Source organism: Camelus ferus, chromosome 29, assembly GCF_009834535.1.
Source record: "Camelus ferus isolate YT-003-E chromosome 29, BCGSAC_Cfer_1.0, whole genome shotgun sequence".
NCBI classification, from domain to species: domain Eukaryota; kingdom Metazoa; phylum Chordata; class Mammalia; order Artiodactyla; family Camelidae; genus Camelus; species Camelus ferus.
Window position 1 is genome coordinate 17,328,504 of NC_045724.1, and position 12,608 is coordinate 17,341,111.

The 12,608-nt window shown below is 43.9% G+C and overlaps 1 protein-coding gene across 1 annotated transcript in view; it reads left to right on the top strand.

Annotated features, from left to right (window-relative positions):
- Positions 1–4,086, top strand: part of MICU1 (mitochondrial calcium uptake 1) — a 156,695-nt gene extending 152,609 nt beyond the window's left edge. The window contains 2 exon segments of the mRNA XM_014556251.2: positions 1,353–1,442; positions 3,092–4,086. Coding sequence (XP_014411737.1) covers positions 1,353–1,442; positions 3,092–3,252 — 251 coding nt within the window. The 3' untranslated portion in view covers positions 3,253–4,086.
- The last annotated feature ends 8,522 nt before the right edge of the window (positions 4,087–12,608 follow it).

Genomic DNA, 12,608 nt, shown 5'->3' on the forward strand with positions numbered 1-12,608 from the left:
GAATATATGTAGGTGCTAGAGGTGAACTGAAAGATCAAATGCAGCAAAAAATGACAAGAAAGAACTGAAATGATAGTAATGAAAGAAGCAGAAGCCACACTGACTTGAAGTTCACGTTGCTTCTGGAGGCATCTAACCTGAGGTTTAGAGAAAACACTTTGTTGCTAGTTGATTCATAAGTAGAAATTCATCTTTTTCTTTGCTCTGAGTTTTACCTCACTTCAGAGTGTCTGTAAGCAATAACATAATTTGGAGATGAAGCTGGATCTGACTGAAGCTAAATGGCCAAGAAGGCAGGGAAAATTGCCTAGTCTTTCCCAGCTGGTTTTTCATGCGAACCCAATTCTCACATGATTGCTAGTGTTTTCCAGTAAATGTCAGAGAAAGAGAAAATGGCAAGAGAGAAGAGATTTTCTGTTGAGGTCTGGAAAAAGAAAAGAGAGGCTGTATACTGATCTAGCGAGAGGGGGCCACTGCTTCTCGCAAGGGGCACAGTGGGAGAGGACAAAGTGTCTGGTGGGGTGAGGGGAGGACCTGTCGGGAAGAGGGCAGAAGCTCAGCCTTGCAGGATCTCCGCTGTCAATCAGTGCTTGATGGGTGAAGCCTCAGTGCACTCAGACAGGCCTCCTTGTTCCCCTCCTCCCCCTCCTTTCGCTGTGATTTCCTTGACTATTTGTTATTGTGTTCTTTCTAGTGGGAGGGAGATGCCAAGAAAGAGACTATAGTAATATTAGGCATTCTTTTTTTTTTCAAGGCACTCTTCTGGTAAGAGTTTATTAGAAAAGCCACCACTGCATGCTCTAGACTGTTAGAATTCCATCCTCACATATTTTTGGATTTTTGCTTTTTAAATTCTTATTGGGGTGAAATATATATACAATATAAAAGATACCTTTTAAGCCATTTTTAAGTATACAAGTCAGTGACACTCATTACATTCAAAATGTTGTACAGCCTTCACCACTAGTTCCCAAATTTTCCATCATCCCAAACAGAAAATCTATACCCATTAACTACTAAACTCCCCAGCCCCTGATAGCCTCTAATCTACTTTCTCTCTCTATGAATTTAGTTTCAGGCGTTCTTACTTAATTATATACATACCTCCTAAAGTGTGGCAGCAGTATAAAAAAATTGAACCTGAGATGAAAAAGAAAGGAGTTTATGGATTAAAGACTGAATTATCATTTTCTTTTTTCTTTTTTTTTCTTGAATTATCATTTTCTTAAATATGACTAAAGTACACTTGAAAATGTTTAATTATGACTGAATAGTTTTGTCTTCCTGTTCAGGAAAAGCAAAATGGAAGTCCCTCGGCTGTGCTAACTCAACATCTTTTTTTCTTCTTTCAGTGACCATGCAGCAGGTGGCCAGGACAGTGGCTAAAGTGGAACTCTCAGACCACGTGTGTGATGTGGTGTTTGCACTCTTTGACTGTGATGGTGAGTGGAGGAGCCCTCTGGAGTCAAGCGGAGAAACTGAGCCTCACTGGAGCCTTACAGACAGCTCCAGGGTACCAGCCCAGACCTCTTCACCTTACCCCTTTCCCATATCGTTAGCTCAGCTCTCAGCATCATGACATTGAGAAATATAAACCCTGGTCTTCCATTTCTTCTTGTAATTCCAATTTGCCTATAGGCCTAAATTCATTTATGACCATAAGGATCTTAAAAATGGAAACAAAATATTAGACCCAGCTTGCTGCTTAGAAGATTAGGAGCACTCAAGTATTTGAATGTCTCTAGGAAGAAGATGGTACTGATGTCTCTGCCTCCCAGGGCAATATTCAGTCATTTACATTCCACCTCCACACTGTAGTCTGTCGTGTCTGTGACCGCTCTGTAGTTCAGCCCATGTAAGAGATCCTGGTTCTGCTCTGGTATTACTTCTCAGCGATGTTGGCTGATACCGTAATGATAATATTAACCAGGGAGGTGCACATATTTTTCATCACTTACCATGAGCCAGGTACACTGTGCTAGCTTCTCATTTAATCCTCTGACATAGGAATTGTTATTTACCACATTTTACAGATAAAGAAGCTGTGACTTAGAGAGGTTAAGTTATTTTCCCAGGATCACAAAGGTAGTAGGAGATGGCGAAGCCAGGATTTGAACCGAACTGTGCTGCGTCCCTCTGTACTACATTAACTTCCATTGCCCGTCTCACAGCCAGGAGTCATTGTTCACCTTCCTCCAGGAAGCTGTGCTCATAGAATTTAAGAACCAGATCAAAAGCTCCCACTTGTGTGAAACTTCCCCTTTGAATCCTTCTAGTTTTTTCATTCCTTAACTTGGTGCAGTTTGTCCACATCACTGCATAGGACATTCATCCAGCCAGAGAAATCGATCCAAAGTGGAAATCCAGCTACATCTTACTCCCCTTTTACAGTCCTCTCCTGCCTTGAAGATAAAGTGCAAACCCTTTTAATGAGAATACAAGATCCTTGGGACCTGTCTCCCGCTGTCTCTTTGGTTCACTTGCCATATCCCACCTCTGTGTGTCCAGTCAGACCTACCCCGTTGGAGTTCTCCAGCAGCTGTGCTGCATCCTGCCTGTGCCTTCGCTGTGCTCCTACCTCTCCTGGACTGCCTCCCCCACCTCACTCCCTTTTGCTTGGCCAATTCCTGCTCATCCTTTGGGATTCAACTTAGGAGTCACCTCCAGGAAGCCTTTACTGATCTTTTCTTGCACACAACCCCCCCGAGCTGGGTTTGATACTCTTCCTCTGCGTCCCCACAGCATCCTCTATTCACCCCACTAGGGCGTTTGCCACACTGTTGAAATCATGTATGTGTCTCTCCCGATGGTATTTTAAGGGGTAAAGTCTGGTTTATCTCTTTATTCTCAACACCTAGCACAGGACCTGACATACATGCTCATCCAGCTTTTGTCACACTGCACTGAACTATCTACTGAGTTGTACTTGGAAACGTCATGGAAGATGCAAACCAGTTCATTTTAAGCCACAAGAATTGAATTTGGCTGTGACAGCGCGCTAGGCCTTGGAACCTATGTGATGTGAGCAGTGCAGTTTTCTCATTGGTTGAAGGCCTTCACTTGTCCCTGTTGTGTTTGTCTCTTCTTCCAGGCAATGGGGAGCTGAGCAATAAGGAATTTGTTTCCATCATGAAGCAGCGGCTGATGAGAGGCCTGGAGAAGCCCAAAGACATGGGCTTCACCCGGCTCATGCAGGCCATGTGGAAATGTGCACAGGAAACTGCCTGGGACTTTGCTTTGCCCAAACAGTAGCCCCAGACTGTAAGAGGAGCCACTTCTCCACCCCCAGCACTCTGGCCCCTTGAGCAGAGCCTCGGCACAGCCCTCCCTGTTGCTGCTTCTGCTGCATCCTCCTGGGAATGATCTCGGCGGTCATCCAGTTCCCCTCTCCACCCTTCCCCTATCCCAGTGTTCTGTGAGGCTGATTCTGAGCCAGTGATTATCACCATAGGTTCTCAGAAACAAGAGCAAGTCCTAAAAGTGCAGACCTTTGGCACCTTCAGCAGTACCACCCAGTCAAGCGCCCTACTGATAAAGAAGGCGGAACCATCCACGTACCTGCCCACCCTGGCAACACCCAGTTCTTGAGTCATTTTGCTGTGGATTGATTATTAGCAAGAGCATCCCTTGCTTCTCCTCCTGCTGGTGTTTTTAAGCTACAAATGAGGGAAGCTGCTGGCAGGCGAAAGGAAATCAGTGATGAATGATAACGAGGATGTCCAGGGCACCCTGAGCTGGCAGGAGGCCTGTGCCAGAGGAGGGATTTGTGTCAGTCCCCAGGGCAGCTCTGAGGCCTGCTCCAGGAAGGCAAGGGGCATGGTGGGAATGGGGCAAGATTGGGAATTCACAGCAGCTGCTCCTTGGCTCTCTCCACTCCCTTCTTTTCCCCTCAGGCTCCCTAAGAAGACTCACCACGACTGTGCTTATTAATGAGCAGCAGTGGTTGAGCTCACGTTCCCTGCAAGTGCCATTTCCCCTCCAGGGGTGCACCTCTGAAGCTGAGGCCTGGCTCAGAGCCTGTCTGCCCTCTTGTCTTAGACGCTTGTAAAATATCACTTTAATTACAACAGTTTGCAATACCCTCCTCCCAAGGCTCTTGTCTCCTTTATTTTAGGATCCTCTGGGGCCCTTTTCATTTCCCTTCTCCACTGGGTTTGAGATCCTGCTAGCAGCCAACATGTTTTCTCTCCGCCGGTGTCTGGTTCTTCCAGCTGGGAGGCCACTTTAGGCATAAACAAAAAGTGAGGGCATTTGGAGGTTAGTGGTGGCCTTGTTCCAGCACAGTTAGGATATCATTTCCTCCTTGATCAAAGTACATAGTCCTTGAACTCCTGCCCCACAATAAGGAACTAAGATGGGGTGGCCGAGTACATGAGAAATCATCTGGGTTCAGTGGACCTAAGTGTTAAGAACTGTAGCAACCATTGTTTTTTATGGACTCAACCCTGCCACTAACTCAGTGTGACCTTGAGCAAGCAAGTAATTTCCCATCTGTTTCCTCAACAATAAATGACAGATAGGGTTGAGCTTAATGGGCCCTGAGGTTCCTCCAGGTCCAGAAACTTCTCCTTCAGCTCTCCTCCAGAGTTCCTGCAGCCTCCAGAACCTCCAGGTAATGCTCCCTGGCATGACAGGGGCCCACGACCGATGTAATAGAACTACCACACAAAAAACCCAGTGCTTCCTGCAAGGCCTCAAAGCTGGCAGGGAGCGTTTATCAGCCAGAGAAGAACAGAGACCTGGGTCTATACCTGTGACTCCACAAGGACAGTGCCCACCCCAGCATTTTCTCCAGAGCAATTTAACAACCTCACCTCTCACGTCCTTTCTGGGAGCAGATTAGATTATCTCTCAAAGGAGTTTGCCATTCATGCACCTCATCTGTCTACCACTGTTTCCTTTCTTGAGATATATATTCCTGGTACCCAATGTAGCCTTTGTCTTGCTCATTGCCCCCAGAGTTGAATCATAAGCAAAATCATCAGCTTTTTCTTAAATTTGTCCCAGAATCCCAAAATCACTCTTTACCCCAATCCTCGTTTCTCTAGCCTGAAAAGTCCCATTCACAGCCTTTGTGGGGCATTCATTCCCTTACAAGAGGAGATCTGCTAGCCTGCCTGGGTTCACTGAAGCTGAAAACCAGAGCATAGCAGGAGAAGGTAAGGATTTCACCTGCAACACTTGGAAACCCAGGGTCGAGGGCAGCTATCACAGGTATGTGGAATTCCAACTGAACTCCATTAGCTCCTTTGAGTGCCTGAGGAAGCAGAGGAGGTCCAGGTGCTCAAGAAGGCAGGACAGCAGCACTTTGGCACAGCAGGGTAAACATTGCAGGTGAGAGGTACAAGCTAAGTCACCCAGGAGAGGCTGATGCCCTAAGGAAGTCCTTGAACCAGAAAGCATATAAGTAGGCCGAGAGGCTTGTAGGAGGCAGAGTTTGGGGGTAGGCTGGGAGCATTTAGAAACACAAAAGGCTGATCTGTGCTTCTCTTTTTGTTTTTTCAGATTCTTTTCCATCATAGGTTATTACAAGATACTGACTATAGCTTCCTGTGCTACACAGGAAATCCTCATTGTTTATCTGTTTTATGTATGGTAGTGTGTATCTGCTAATCCCATACTCCTAACTTGTCATGTCTGTTGTTAAGCCCTTTTTCCTAGTAGTTCTCGCTCCACATTCGCCCTGCTTGTCCTCCTAGCTGATGCTGAGCCCATCAAGGAGACCCATTCTCTCTACTTCCCGTTGTTTCTTCCACCTAGATAGAACAGCCTTCCCCCACCTCCTTCAAGATTCAGATCAAACTGTCCCTTCCTCGCTCCTCTCCTAGACAGGATTAATAGCCCCTTTTTTGGCTCCCAGGGATCACTTACCCCTGCCCATAACAACACTGCTGTAATTCCGTATAATTTTTGTGAGATTGTCACCCACGAAGTTCAGACCCAAAGCAGTGGCATGATGAAAGAAACAGTCCACCACCAAAAGCTAGTTTAAAAATAACTCTTGGTGGAAAGGGAAATAGCTCAGTGGTAAGAGTGCGTGATTAACACGCATGAGCTGAGGTCCTGAGTTCAATCCCCAGTACCTCCATTTTAAAATAAATAAATAAATAAATAAAACTAAAAAGAAAATAACTCTTGAACAATGTAAAAGTGATACTAGCAGTGCCTCAGTAAATTCCTCCCGCACACCCACAGCCGTTCTCGACTATGAAAAACAGTTTTTTGACCAGTTCTAGCCCATAGGCTTTAGGGAGGAAAAGAAACTAAGAGCGGAGCCAAGCTGCTGGGCTTCTTTGATAAAATATGTATCTCCAAATCACTTTGCTCCTGAAATTAACACAATATGTTAAATCAACTATAGTTCAATTTTGAAAAAGAACATACATGATATTCAAAAATCATCATTTTAAATCAACTATACTTCAGTAAAAAAGAAAATTTTTTCTATAAGTCATCATTTTAATAGCTTTTAGTGCCCCACCTAGTTTTAGTTCTTTTTTTTTTTCATGTTCTAACACCATTTATTCTTCTTATTATTTTGATGCCACATTTATATGTGAAGTTCTGATATATACTAGGGTTTGTTTTCAGCTGATCTGTGCAGTTCCTATACTATTCAGTATTATTGTAGTGTATAATTTCCGAATGTGGTATAGAACATCCTTCATCACACTTTATTTTCAGAACTTTCTTCCTGGGTGGTATAATCCACTTATTTTCTTTAATTTAGAATCTCTTATTCTGCCAAAGTGGATTTTTTTTAAACACTTTACTATTGAGTCATAGTCATTTTACAATGTTGTGCACCTAGTTTTAGTTCTGGTTGTAGTGTGTGCACTAGAACTGAATTAGACTCTAAGACAAAGGGACAACGACTCCAGGCAACGACTGCTACTAGACAAGGAGGAAAGGACAGCAGCATAGGAACCAGGTCTCCAGGCCAGAGCATCCTCTCCAAGCCCAAGCACAGCCCAAGCCAGGTTATGTGTCCCGACAAGCAGCTCAGGAAAGGAATAGAGGAGCAGAGCAGTTCTGTTTTCAGGCTTTGGGTGCCATCTGCTGGCAAGAAGGCTCATTGCAGGGACTTACTTCCTGGAGCAGGGGAGGGGAAGGGGCTGGAGCCCAGCCTGGCCCTGGTCCTGCTGCTGAGACGGCCTCCCAGGGACCTCGGTGGCATGGGGCAGGGCGGGGCAGGATGAACAACCAGAAATGGAGCATAACCATGAAGAGAGACACTAAGGATATGACGATATCAGAGGGAAGGAAAGCAGCCGTGTATTGTTCTCTGTGGCTCCAGGATGGGAGTTTTTACCGGCAAGTGAAAGGGTCAGAGTCACCCTATTCATTCTACAACTCTACTGCTTACCTACTGTGGGCCAGGCACTGAGCAAAGTCTTCAAGGAGTTTGCTAAAATTTTAGTAGGAAAATGGACAAAGGAAGCAATAAGTTTAAGTATAGGGTGTATGAGAGCATTTAGAAAAGCAAAAGGGCTATCTAATCCAAATTTTGAAGTTCAAGGCAGGCTTGCAGAGGGAAAAGAATTTTTTTAATTAAAAAATTGCTGAGACCTGAGGGTTGAGCAGGCGTTAACAAAGGGGGAAGTGGTGTCCAGGCAATGGCTACCAACTGTGCAAAGGTCCAACGGCCAAAAAGCGCATTTCTGAAAACTGAAGTTCTAAGGTGTATCCAGGAGGTACAGATTGGGAAGTGATTTTGTGACCCAAGGACTAATTAAGATAACAAAAAATACAGCTGGGCATTTTGAAACACACTTATAGATTGGTTATAGAAAAAAATCATGATGGGAATTTTAAAATGCTTAGAATTGAATATGATAATGAAAATACTAGATATTAAAACTTGTGGGACACAGCTAAAGCAAAACTTAGAAATGTCTTAACAACATCCATACATATTTCTAGAAGATGGGCTGACAATAAGCTAAGCATCAAAGTTGGAAAGTTGCCTCAAAAAGTTGGAAAAAGAACAACAAGTTAAAACCCAAACCAAAAAAAAAAAAAAGAAAAAATAATATTAGAAATTTTCTTTTTCAGGGTGGGGGGAGTGGATAATTAGGTTTATTTATTTATTTATTTGTAATGAAGGCACTGGGGATTGAACCCAGGACCTTGTGTATGCTAAGCATGAGCTCTCCCACTGAGCTATACCCTCCCCCAATAATATTAGAAATTTTTTAATGCATATAAATAGATACTACAGCAGTTTAAATAAATACTGTGGACAACTTTATGCCAATAAATTTGAAATGGATAGTTGCCTAGAAAACAATTTACCAGACACAAGAAAAAATTTAAAGATCTGCATAGACTATAATAAATTGAATCTGTAGTTAAAAATCTACTTACAACAAAAAGTACTTACCCAGATGGCTTTACATGAGGGCGGGGGAAAAAAAAATAGGACCAGGTTCTACAGGACCCTGTAAGCTCCAATAAGGAGTTTGGACCTTTATCTTAATGATACTTAGGAGCCACAAAAAGATTTAAGCAGGAAAATGATATAATGAGCTTTGCATTTTGGAATGATAACTTGCCTGCAATGCTACAGATGGATTAGAGTGGAATCCAGGTTGGAGACTGCCACAATAATCCAGTTAACAGATTTTGGAAGCCTGGATTAGGGGAATGACTGCAGAGTTGGAGAGTTGCTAACAGATTTGTAAGATGCTAAAATCAGGCCTGAGGGCAAAGGATGGAAATATATAAACTGGAGGATAATAGAGGAGAGTGAATAATTCAGCCTGAAACCCAGATTTGTTGGGTACCTGGGTGTATGGTAGTGCTCTGCAGGGGGATTGGGAGGCTGAGAGAACCGGGTTTGGGTGGAGAATGATGGAGCAATTTCTTTGACATGGTGTGGTGCCTGAGAGACATCCCAGTAGAGATATCTTGTAGGTAGGTAGATCTGAGTCTGGACCCAGGAAAGGGGTCTGGGGAATGTCCTAAAAACCTGGGCTCTCCCAATTTCAAGGCCAAATAACCACGGACACATGAAGTCTAAATCAGTGTCCTAATACCAGCTCCTTCTCTTCCCCAAGAGAAGCTGGGAATAGAGACCACTGACATGAAAGGAGTTTGAATCAAAGAAACTGTACTTAGGATATCCCTGAAACAGACAAGTTTGGTAGAAAGGGCTTCCAAGTGTCCTTGCCCTTATCTTTCCAGCCTCCAGCCTCTGGCCCTCCCTAGGTGTGGAGGACTCCTCCTCCTCTAAGGAGAAAGAGCAAAGCCTGAAGTAGAACTTTGGAGATGCTATGGGGAAATCTTCATGTGTTCGTTCAACAAATTTATTGAAGCTCAAATTGAAAATTCAGTTACTTATCAGTCATTCACACTCTTGGTGAATTTTCATCATCTTCAATGTCAGGTTTAGGTTTTCTCTTTTTTTATTCGGTAAATGTTCACATGTTTCCAAAAATCAAACTTATATAAAAGAGGCATACATTGAAAAACCTCATTCCCAACCATTCCCACAGCTGCATTCCATCATATGTCGTAGTTTAATCAAGAAGGGTGCTTTCTTCAGAGAGAGATTTTGGAGCCTGGAGCTCTTTGAAAGGGAGGCCCTGGAGGGTCACATTTGGAGGCAGCAGGGAGTCAGAGAGCAAAAGAGCAAAGAACAGGAAGTGGGGGTCATTCCACTGACTTGGCAAATGTTCCTGAATTCTTAGGAAGGAATTTATCCCCTTAGCCAGCTCAGGGAAACTGGAGCAAGTGTTTGGGAAGAGAAAAAACTGTCTCTGGGATTCATTTATTCTATTCATTTAACAAATAGGAAGTGAGCCTCTATTCGGTATCAGGCCTTGTGCTCAGACCATGGGGAGACTGAGGGCAAGATCTCATCTTGGTTTAGCTGGAGACAGGATGTAAACAGACTCACAACTGCAGGGCACCATCTGTGCAGGGCAGTGAGGGTGTGTGTCCATGGAGGGGCCAGGCTTAAGTGCTATGGGAGTTCAGAGCAGAGAGAGCTCCTGGAGGAGAAGACCCTTTCCAGCCTCAGACCCAGCCTCAGATGTCACCTCCCCCAGGAAGCCTTTCCAGTTCTGTACACACAAGTAACAGCTCCCTCTACTGAGCCTCTTCGAGCTCACACACAGCCCCCCTGTTGTACTTACCACACTGTCTTCTAATTCTTTTTTTCTTTTTAATTGAAGTTTAGTCGGTTTACAATGTTGTGACAGTTTCTGGTGTACAGCATAATACTCTTAATTCTTTTAAAATCTGTCTCCCTTACTAGATCGGGAGCTCCCTGATGTCAGGTTCTGTCTTTTATTCATAGTGCATCTCTGAATCCCTAAAGCTCTGCACAGTGCCTGGCTTTCAGTGTGGACATGTGACTATTAAATTAATTCCATCTCTTCACAGAGAAGATATGAGTTTAAGCTGAGCCCTGAAGAAGGAGTTAGACTTGGACGGTGGAAAGGATAATTAAGGAGAATAGGCAGTTGGACAGGGGTGGGGTTAAATGTATCATAGTAGAGATGGGGAGGGGACAAGAGGAGATTAAAGCATGTTAAGGTCAGAAAGAATTCTTGGTGTCCCTGGAGGAGAGGAACTGAAGGCTGGTGGTGACCTAATATAAGGGTTGTTTCAGTTCTAGGAGCAAAATGAGGAGATTCTTAGGTTCATTTTCCCAGTGACTTCTCGATATCCATTGAGACAAGAAAGGATTTTGTCTCTCTTTTTAGGCTACATCCTTCCACTGATACCATGATTCCAGCTAGTCAGGATAGAAGTTTCTAATTTTTTCCTTAGATCAGAATCATGACAACTTGACTTCAAGAACTATGAAGGAGAAACTGTAACTTCAGGTCATCCCTGGCATACCAGTTTGGTTTTTAAACAACATCTATAGACCAAGGGCTGTCAGGTTTAACATGAACTGAGCAGGAATGTGGCTTTCTTCCTGGCCTTTGGACTGAGAAGGACCCACAGAAAGTCAAATGGCCTCGGGACAAAAAAACAAGACACCCAGTTCAAGATCTATTAGAAAGGGAGGTAGTGATAATGGAGGCTGGTTAGACCAGCATTCAGGCTTAATTTATAATCCCTTCTGAAATAACAAATCCTTTCTGAATTGAAGCAGTTCCAGGGCACAGCTCAGCAGCAGAAGTGAGGAAAGGGAAATTCCAAAATGAGGTCTGAAGAGGTCGTACCACACACCTAGTCCACCTGCCTCTCCAGATCCTTCTCCAGACTCCAGCAACCAAACCAAGTTACTGACGATGGACTCAAAATTTAAATAAGATTTTTGTCTGTTGTATACATTGTAGGAAAGCAGAGGAGGGCTTACCAGCCAGTAGCTGGGCAATTACAGTCTGGTTCCTGAACACAACAAATGACGGGTCTTCTTTTCCACGAGTACCCTCTTCACAAAGGGAAGTACCTGTGGTCAGCCAGAGAAGCAGGGCCTCATGACACTGAGGATATGGAAGAGGACACCTCATGATGCTTAGCAGGAGAGGGGACTCCCTACCAGCCCAAGGTCAACAAACCTCAGAGAGGCTGTTTGAAAGGTGTTCCAGGGTTTATCCTTTAAGACAAATGAAAGACCTATCAATTAGTGGAGACCTTAACTTTCTCTCAGCGTAGAGTTGTCTTATTAAGAAGGGGCTGTTTTCTTCACCACCGGGATACTCTCTCCAGCTTGGAGTCATAAGAGTTTGCATTGGGAAGGGTACAGTCATGGAAAGGAAGGTTGGAGGTGAAGAAATTTTCAAGGGTGACCATGTAGCCAACGAGGCCATGACCTTGCTTATTATTCACTGAGACCATAAGAGCAATCTGAAAAAGAACTTCCTCGTGTTCTCACTTCCAGATCTACCAGCCAGCCCGCAGCATACCTGAACACTCTGCCATCCCTCCTGAAAATCAGTGACTTGTCCAGGCAGCTATCTAAAGCCATGCCCTCCCCTGTGCCCCAGATTCCACCTCCTCTGTCTCCTCTCTTTCCTTCATTACCAAAATTTCCTGCCCAATTAAATAATTCCTATCACAGAATGCTATAATATATCCCATCTTAAAAAACAAAACTTCCCCACATTCCTCTCTCTCCACTATTATTAATCCATTTCATCCTCACTCGCACTCTCTTAAATCCATCCCCATCAGGCTTTCACCTCTACCACCCACTGAAAACAATCTTGTCAAGGTCACCGCTGACCTCCACCTTGTAAAATTTCTTGGTCATTTCTCAGTCCTCATATTGCTTGGCCTCGACATAGGATTTGCCGAAGTTTGGCCCCTTCCCTCTTGAAACATCTGTTAAGTGAAAGTAATTTTCTTACTTCATGACTGCTTCTTCATTCTCCCTTCCTGGACAGCTGCTCCTCTTCCAGACCTCTAAATACGAGAGTGGCAGAGGGCTCAGTAATCAGACTCCTACTGTTCCCCATCTACACTCACTTTCTTGGTGCATGTAGTCCCATAGCTTTAAATACCGTATTTCTTTGTCCACCTGGTCTCAAAGCTTTAAATGTCATTTATATATACTGATAATTTCCAAAATTACATTTCCAGCCCCATCTTCTTCTCTAAACTTTACTTACATACAAATTCCAAATCTACATCTCCCCTTGACTCTA